Source organism: Mustela nigripes, chromosome 1 (genome assembly GCF_022355385.1).
Source record: "Mustela nigripes isolate SB6536 chromosome 1, MUSNIG.SB6536, whole genome shotgun sequence".
In the NCBI taxonomy this organism is placed as follows: Eukaryota; Metazoa; Chordata; class Mammalia; order Carnivora; family Mustelidae; genus Mustela; species Mustela nigripes.
The window spans coordinates 169343871-169353346 of record NC_081557.1 but is presented as its reverse complement, the minus strand read 5'-3'; the positions used below and the strand labels follow the sequence as shown (position 1 = coordinate 169353346).

Genomic DNA, 9476 nt, shown 5'->3' with positions numbered 1-9476 from the left:
TCCCCAACAACCCTTCCCGTTGCAGTAGAAACATTGGCGCTTAACCACCAAACCGCTCCAAACCCGAGCCCTGTGCTTGCCTGGGACAGCTTGTCTCCTGCCAGTGCTTCCGCACCCCGGCGGGCCGCTGCCACTGGCGCCCCCAAGCGCTGCGCGCCAGCGCGTCCCAGTCCCTCTCTGCACCTCTTTCCACCTTCTCAGAGGCAAATCGGACCTGAGGAGCCTAGGGGGCTGGCAGGGAAGGCTTCCCGGGGAATTCTCAGAGGCTAAGAGGCAGGGAGCTGAGGAAGGCAGGACCTCCAAGGCTTCCTTGCCTCCCATCATTCCCGTTTGGGATTTCCTCTAGCGCAGTAAAGATGCCCGGTAAAGCTTTGAGACTGAAATCCTCCGACACTACTCAAGGCACCCCATTTCTCCCAACCCCGCGGAGACGTAAACGTACGCTGCGTCTGTGTGGTGGGGTCGTGAATTTGCGGGGTACAAAAGGTGGAGACTAGAAAATTCCAAACGTCTCCCGGGTGAGCGTAAGTACATCGTTCCCTTTTTTTCTGGTCCTCTTCTCCCCGGTGCCAAAGTCCCCGTCCACGTCAGTTGGGCACCCCCTGGCACAACATAGCGCAGCCTCACATACACACTGGGAGGCACAGACTAAAACCCAGCTTGGGCCCTTGCGCGTACAGACCGCATGCTCTGTACGCCCAGATGCTCACTTCTCCAAACCTTCCATGGGGCTTTTCTAGTGCTCCTCTAGGAGTCAAGTACCGGAGATGGGTTGGGAAACCTAAAGAAAGGCGCTGGCGGTTCCCAAGGGCGGTGGCAACCTGCCCCTCTCCACTTCCACTTTTGCCCTCCGTCTGTTTCCAAAGGTCTTTCCACCCGCCAGAGCTGTTGTCAGGAATTAGGAGGCCTCACGTTCCCCTGGGAATGAATCCCATTTTCTCAGTTGTTGTGGAGAGCAGAGGAGTGTGGGAGGGGGGCAAAAAGGAGAGGCAGGAGGGGGAGCCGCAGGGGGAAGCAGAGGAGGGGGGCGGGGACGTGGGGGGGGGGGGGTGAGAGAAACGTTTTCACTCTTTGTCACTCTTGAATTGGGGGCGGAGAAAAAAAAAAAAAAAAACCACTGTGGGAAGCTATAAAAAGCAAAGGGGGCGGCGGTGAGAGAGCAAACGGAGAGAGCGAGACCGCGCGGCGCGCACGACCGCTCCCAGGGCACTGCCGCGCCTCTGCCTGCGGTAGGCTGCCGGGTGTGAATCCGGGAGCGACACTTCGTCGAGACTGTGCCAGCGCGCGTGGGAGACCTCGGCTCTCCTCAGACCTCGACAGTCCGGTCTGGGGCGTTTTTGGGCCCCCCCCCCCCCAATAGCGCCCGCTATTATTGTGTCCTGCAAAGGTTGAGACTAAAGGGTCGGGAAGGAAAAGAGGAGAGAAAAGCAACTGAGGCCGAAGGAACTGGTGTGGCCCTCCAGAGCCAATTAAGAGAACCGGACGGCGGAGATCCGGCGGGAACACCGTGGTGCGGGGCAAGGAGCGACTGAAGCAGTGCGGTCTGTGGGGCTGGGTCTTCTTGCACCTCGGGTCACGCCTCCTTGGCGAGAAGGCGCCTCGCCTTTGATTGCTTCCAGTTCCTGCAGAACTTCCTGCCCTGGTGGAGAAGCGGGTCTTGCTTGGGTCGCTCTCGCTCCTGGTCAGAGGCGTGAGACTGAATTCACACAGTGCTGGGCCCCCGAAGCCGAGTGGGGTCGGGGGAACAGAGCCTGCGAGCCCCCGCACCCCGAGTGAGGGGCCCCGGTGTTGGGGTCCTCTTTTCCCTTGCACCCGCACCACTCCGGGCTCTGTGCCTCCCCGGGGACCCCTCGCCGGGAAATGGCCGCGCTGATGCGGGGCAAGGACTCGTCCCGCTGTCTGCTCCTACTGGCCGCGGTGCTGATGGTGGAGAGCTCACAGCTCGGCAGCTCGCGGGCCAAACTCAACTCCATCAAGTCCTCTCTGGGCGGGGAGACGCCTGCCCAGGCCGCCAATCGATCAGCGGGCACATACCAAGGACTGGCTTTCGGCGGCAGTAAGAAGGGCAAAAACCTGGGGCAGGTAGGAAAACACTCCAAATACACTCTACAGCCAACAGCGGTAGGCACCAGCGCTCTGGAGCGTGTAGTTTGCCTTTGCACCCCTCAACCTTTCAAGTGCGCCCCCCACGTGCGGGCGCGCACCACAGCTGGGGAGGGGTTCCCAGAAGCAGATCTTCGTGGGTGCGGGTGGCTAGTGACTGCTGGTGCTGGGGGGGGGGGGGGGGGGGGGGCGGGGGGGTGGGGGTTCTCCCACCTCTGTTTGGGTACTTGGACAGGTACAAGATCCAGATCCAGTGTGTACCGGTGGGGAATGGTCCTTCTCCAAATGATCACGGCAATGCTGACGATAATGTTAATAGCAAGTTTAACACACAGCAAAGATTCTGTGTCAGGCACCATTCTAAGCGCTTACCTTTATTTAATTTTCCCGACCCTATGAGCTAGTCGCTGTTACTTTCCCCCTTCTGCCAATGAAAAAAAATTGAGTTAAGGAGTGATTAAGAGATTTACCCAAAGCGCACAAGCTAATGCTAAGTCGCAGAATGGGCTTCCAATCCGAACAGTCAGGGGCCAAATCTTGGTCTCTCAACCGTTACATTTCACAATCTAGAGGGGGAATTTACCCCCTTTCAGGTTCTGTTCCCCTCCCAACCACTTTCTTCCTTCAAAGAAGTGAGGTCACAGGCAGAAAACTTGAATAGACTCTCCATCTCTCACTTCTTTCTCTAGCCTCATAAATCATTCAGGTGGGAGCTATCTGACGAAGGGACAGTGATAGCATCTTAACGCGGGCGACCCGGGTGCCTGCGATATAGCAAGGTGGACCCCGGATGCATTTTTGCAAAAGGGAGTCTCTCTGTCACACAGACAGATACATTGACAGTCGCTTGCAAAATGTTACACAAACATATACACACCGTATAACGAGCGTGCACCCTCCGCACTGCTGTGGTCGGAGCGCAATGGCCAAGAGTGGGGGACCTTGTGGGCACTGGGAACCAGGACAGCTCCCCGTTTCTGCTCCTTTTGTAGGAAGCCAAAAGTGAAAGCTCCTTTGCCAAACAGCATTCACCCCTCTCAGCACAACTGTCAACCCGTGAAGTGGCTCATTGCCCCAGGGAGCCCGGGTTTCTCTGTTTTATCAGAGGAGCTTGCTGCAGCCCCCATGCGAGCTCTCGGTGTCCGCCATTGCCCCTGCCTCTATCGCAGACAGCAGGTGAGGGATGAGAGCAAGGGCCAGTCCTGGATGGACAGGGAGGGAAAAGTTGCCCAGCGCTTGGTCCCCTACTGCCCTCTCACGGGGACAATTTTGCTAGTTTTGCAGTTCCAGAATGCTTTGAAATGGTTTTGAAATTCTTTGGCTTAGGCTTTGAAATGGCAACCATTTCAGCTATCTTTTCAAAGAAATACAAAGTCTACAATCACAAGATTTTTTTTCAAGACCTTAAGGGAAATAAACTATATATACACATACTCACTACAAGCATACATATCCTTTGCACATTCTCACACATGTGCACCTACCTCCACATTCATGTGACCATTTTCATTCCCTTTTACTCTTCCCTCCTAAACACCCTGATACTTTTGATAGTGATGGACATAACGTTCTCTTAGATATCTATTGTCATGAGATGAGGCAAAGGTTGGAAAGAAAGGATGCTGTCAATCCAAATCATAAGCCTTTTCTCCAATTCTACTACTGACTTCAAATTTCATTTTATCAGTTGTTGAAGAGAGCTAGGTGTTTATTTAGTTCAGCGAAGGACAGAGGGATGGACCTTTTGAGGTTCCTTTCGATTCTCATCCATGTACATTTGTGAGATTCTATAAAAGGCTTTCTGCTTCTGTCACCACTGGGCCCCAACACTTGATGTTCCTGAATCAAATTATCAGTTATGTCAAAACTGTCATTAGCCGTGGGGTTACATGGACTAAACTGAAGATTGCCGCCCACAATCTAGCTTATGCCTTATGTTTTGATATGTCTCTTTTGCTCTCTCCAAATATCTGCTCCTTAAAGAGGTTGCAACTCTATTTGCATGTCTTCAGATGGAAAAATTTGTTTTACAAATGAGTTTAGTCTTCTCTTCCTTCCTTCCTTCCTTCCTTCCTTCCTTTCTTCCTTCCTTTCTTTCTCTTTCTCTCTTTCTTTCCATCTTTCAAGTTAAAATTCTTGTATACTCTCCATAACCTAGCAGTTCCGTGGAATATATATCATTATATTTCCTTATTTATATATCCTTGAGATTTGATGGCGGGTTTGTGAGAAAATGGTAATTTATGAGAGATAGTGGTAATATAAAACACTGAATTGAATCGAAGTAAAATAGATGGAAAATAGGATTATCTTTTGTTATTTTCTGGCTTCTGGAGTGCTTAGTGGGTGATCTATAATATATATTATTATGAAGAAACAAACAGAAAAAAATCTATCTTCTTTGAAGTAGAAAGAGGAATTTTTTGAATATTTATGTGTCTCTTTACTTTCTTTATTCTACTAGCTATGTGGTTTCTGAGATTCTTAGGACTCTAATTTTCAAGTAATGGAATGGAAGTTAGAAAGTCTGTTCAAACAGGAAGATGCCACATCCTTTTTTGGAGAAAAAACAAAACAAAACAAAACAAAACCTAGAATTGAATTGTAGCTGAGCTGAATTTTTATCCATCGGAAATAGAAAAATATGATAGATTGAGAAGATCGGAAATAAAGTATCAGCTGATCAAACCAGCTAATTATGTAGTGTCATCCTGAGGCCTGATCATTTAATTTTTGTCCTCCTCTCCATCCTTGATTACTGATGCTGAAATATATGTGTTTCAGAGATACAGGATACAGGAACAGGAAACTGTAGGATGCAAATTCAAGGAGGCACTTTAGAAACTTAGTCTTTGGTTTTCTTTTCCTTAAGTGAAAATTGAATAATTATCTATTTTTTCTGACTTACTTTCAGAATAGATAATTAAAATAAAGATTTTATTGTGATTGCAGAATAAATTATTGAAGGGATTTAATAATTCATTAATCTACAAAAGTGAAAATGAGACAAAATGGGCCCCAATGTTTTCTTGATTCAGTGTAGTCTGTTTTCATATGAAGTAAACATTCTAAGAAATATAGGATATAGGCATTAGGAATTAGGAATATTGAATATAGAATATATAGAATATATTCCTATATAGAATATAGGAATTCAATTTGTTCAGGAGGCAAGGTGGATTATTTGTAAGTCACTCCTGGAAAAGATGGCTTTGAATTTCAAGAAAGATTTAGAGAGCCTAGAAAGGCAATGGATTGCTCTCCAGAGGTGTTACAGTTCTCATTTTTAGGTTTGCTTTCAAAGACAGTTTTAAGTTATAATGGAAAATGACATAGAAAATTGAATATGACAGTATTCAGGTGATTGATACAGAAAGAGCAAAAATGATTTTGCTGAATTATTCACACATATGTTTTAATTTGACTTTCTTTTTCAGCTATTGCTTACAGGTTTTAAAGGATAGTGTATATATGTATAGGTATATGGGATAAATTAAGTTGTGGACTGTAACTAATGTATATACACGTCAATATATTTCAGTTTTTAAAGAGATTATTGAAAATGATCTAAATTAAAAAGAATTTTAAATAAAACCTTCAATATATGGATACATGAATTCTGAATAAGTACACTTGTTCAACATCACCCCTGGAGTTTGAGGTAATCAAATTTTATCGGCCACCGTTAAGAACAAATTAAAAAGCAAGCAATTTAAAAACTCAGTTTATCTTTGCAGTTCACTTTCTTATTTTTTGGTAAGTGGAAATACCTTTTGGATTTGTGTTTGAAAGTACTTTTTTAGTCTTCTTTACTTCTTGCTTTGCCTTTTTGAGATAAGCATATTACTTTGAATGTAATGCTATAGGATTTTAAAATATTTTTAAAAGTTTTGAATAGAAGAGTGGAAAATAATTGTTTTAAATGTAAATAAAGCTTTCGGGCATGTGTCTCTAAAAAGAAACTGAAAACTGCTTTGAAAAAAATTTAGATTCCATGATTTTCTCATATAACTTGGACATTTGGATAGGTTTGGATGAAGTTGTGTTGTGAAAAAAGAATGCTTGAAATGCATCGGAACAGAAGCTTGAGAGAGTCTGTTAGAAAGCACTAATATTTGTGTATTGCCTTTTCTTTAATAAAAGTGCCACATCTACTTGTATGCGTAAACACTTATGAAATCAACTGTATGTAAACTAGATAGTCTATTTTCTATAGGTGAACACTTCGCTTTTGAAATTATCCGTGACTTTTTTTTTTTTAAACCCCAGCCCAACTTTCTCCTGTTAGAGAGTAAATATACACGATTTCCTCTGAACATCAACTGACGCTATGTATAATCGGGAATGCAAATCATTTTCAAAATTTAAAGTTTCCAAAATAGAAAGATTTTGAAACAATCCACAGCAAGATTCCTCTTCCTTCACTGTGAATAATAGAGAAATATTGATCGTTGGTATAAGTGGAAGGTGACCCCGTGAATAGCAAGAAAAGTATTTTAACGATAGTCTTTGAGCATCCATCATTTTATTTTTGTGCTAGAGGAGAGAGAGCAAGGGACAAGTTTACTTAAACTCACTCCAGCTGTGACTTTGACCCTACCAGAATCTTCTTTAGTACTCCCCGCTAAAGCAAACTCCTCCTAAGATGTTTCAGATCTTATAGTTTTTAAAGTAGAGAAAACAATGTAATAGAAAGGGAATTGATATATTTTGTTCTAGGAGAATATTGCCACTTCCTCTTCTTTTCCCTGCACAACCAATTTGAGTGGATATTAAAATAACCTGTTAAATTACAGAGGTCTTTTATAATACTCAATGTATTTACATTTTAGACTCACTCTTTTCTGGCTATTCATACTTTGATATTGATGTAACATCAAAATGAATTATAATCTTATTTCTACCTGTGATTCCCTGGTAGTCTAGTTACTTGTACTCATCCGTAAAGGAGATAAAACTGCTCCTAGTTTTTTGGCAGGATGCAAAAGGAAACAAAATTAATAATAGCTAATGGATTGATTTTTGCATTGTGTAGGATTGCTTTAAGACAGCACAGAAAGATTAAATAGGAAATGAATAATGAAAATTTAGTATTATCATGTAAGGTAAGCAGAGGTTAATTTTCTCTTCTTCCTCTGTCCAGTCTTGCCAGGAACTAGAGAACAGCAACATATTTTTCTCTAATTATTGTCTTTTTTTTTTTTTTTTTTTTTTCAGGACAAATAAGTCATTCTCCCAAATGAAGAGGTCAACTAATATAAAATACGGGAGATTTTTTTGATAGGAACATCTGTCCACAGGAAGAAAAGTCACCACCCAAATATTTTAAGTAGTAGTTTCCCAACGAGTCTCTCATGTTAGCGACTTTGGGTCACTACCCACTTCTTTGGGTTCAAACCAATGACTTGAATGGTACCAGCCTCTAATCAAATGTCCTTAGGGAGAGCTCATCCCATAAATCCTTATAAGCTGAATCAGAGAAAACTTTAAGGCAGAGGGATTTCAATAGCATATCTAATATAGGTATTTTTTTTTAATTTTTTATTTTTTATAAACATATGTTTTTATCTCCAGGGGTACAGGTCTGTGAATCACCAGGTTTAAATGATGTATTTTAACTCAATTAATTAGCTTATGTAGGCACTAAAAAATAGAATTATTATTTTGATACTGATTCCACAACCACTGAATCTGTATAACAGATTATATTTATGAGATCTTAATACTAGTCTAGATTTATCTATGTGCTCCAAATAATAAATGTAGAAATGAAATCAGAAAAAAACATAAAAGTAGTAAGTTTTTAAAAGCCCATTACTTCTCTCACCTCCACAAATAAAAGGGACAAATGTGCATCAGATATCCTTTTAAATATATTACAGTGCTAAATTAATTGATTCCATATATATATTATAATTTGGTATAGAGAATAGTTACATATTTCATAATCAAAATGAATTTTAACTATCCCACCCTGTCTAAAACAAACAAATATATAAAAATCAATGAGTGAATAAGTATAGTAAGTGGCAAAACAAGCCAAAGCATCACAATTAGTAGGTCTGATTTCTTAAAATGGTAGATCTATCCAAACATTTCCTAAAAGATGTTAATTCTCCATGTTATGCTTTATCATTCCAAATAAGAAGGTTCTTTTTTCTAGAAACTGAAGGAAGTGAGTGAGCATTGCTCCAGATGTTTCATTTTAATTAACTCTTTTGAACCTCTTAACAGCCCTTCAAAGAGCAAGTCCTATTATCATTCTTATTTTAAAAATAATGAAATATTTTATAAAGGATAAAACAATGATTTTCCTGAGGCACAGAGAGGTTATGCAGTTTGTTTAAGCCACACAGCATTAAAAAGAGAAAGACAAAACACACTCCCCAGTATCCATCTTCCTGCATCTGAGTGCCACCTGGTACCCACTGACAACAGGTAGAGGCCCTCTCAGGGACTTCTCTGAGTTGGTTTGGCTGGCATCACTCATAGTCTGCTCAGATAGGGAAAAATTATCTAGGTTGAGAGCCTACTATTGCTGTGGCATCTTTCTTACTTTTGACTCCTCCTAGCTGCCTTTCAGAGAGTGAGAGGACCTGTAGCAGCACCACAGCACTGTAGTTTCCAAATAGGTTCTAACTTTTGACCCACTGACCAATTTAATGTGTTTGAAAAAGGCACTTCGCAATGAATTTTGGAACACTGAAAAGAAATAAAATGGAAAAAAAAAAGAAAAAGAAAAAGGCACTTCAATCTCTGGTTCTTTTTTTAATATGTAAAGTAGGATACAATAACAATAGCAACCATAAAAGTAATAACACTTATGTGACTGAGCCAGAGGGAGAGGAAAGTACACTTATTTACTGTGCTAATGTCATTATTACTACTACCATTACAGAAATAGGTAAGCCAAGGGCTCAGGCACGAAAGAGAAAGTGGCTGTACAGTCTTCCCTGCCCTCCCAACAAATTGGGCAGGGCTAGCTAAATAAATGCATGTGATGTCATAAGGGAAACAAATGAACTCAATTACACCAAGGCCTGGAATTTAAAATAAAACAAGACAAAATAAATAAACACAAAAGTATGTTATCACGTTTCGTGTATCAAATGTGAACATAGGGATGGCGAGTCAGTGCTGTCTATTACGAAGTAAGCAAAATAGCATGTAATTGAGTAATTGGTGAAATTACACAGAAGCCAGGGTACAGCAGACATTAAAATACAATCGCAGTAAGTGAAGGTCCTAACCGGCATGGCAATATTTAACCACAGGAACCAAAATAATTGAACAACATGTTAGAGTCTGCTGCCAACAGCATTAATTTGATATTCTCCGAAGTAAGATAGCCTCTGCAAAGGCAGGTTTCTTGA

General features: G+C 42.0%; 1 protein-coding gene across 1 annotated transcript in view; it reads left to right on the top strand.

The window, feature by feature from the left end:
- Window positions 1–1159: 1159 nt before the first annotated feature.
- Window positions 1160–9476, top strand: part of DKK2 (dickkopf WNT signaling pathway inhibitor 2) — a 104463-nt gene continuing 96146 nt past the window's right edge. The window contains exon 1 of the mRNA XM_059395047.1: window positions 1160–2082. Within this exon, the coding sequence (XP_059251030.1) occupies window positions 1861–2082 (222 nt within the window). The 5' untranslated portion in view covers window positions 1160–1860. The remainder of the gene's footprint in view (window positions 2083–9476) is intronic.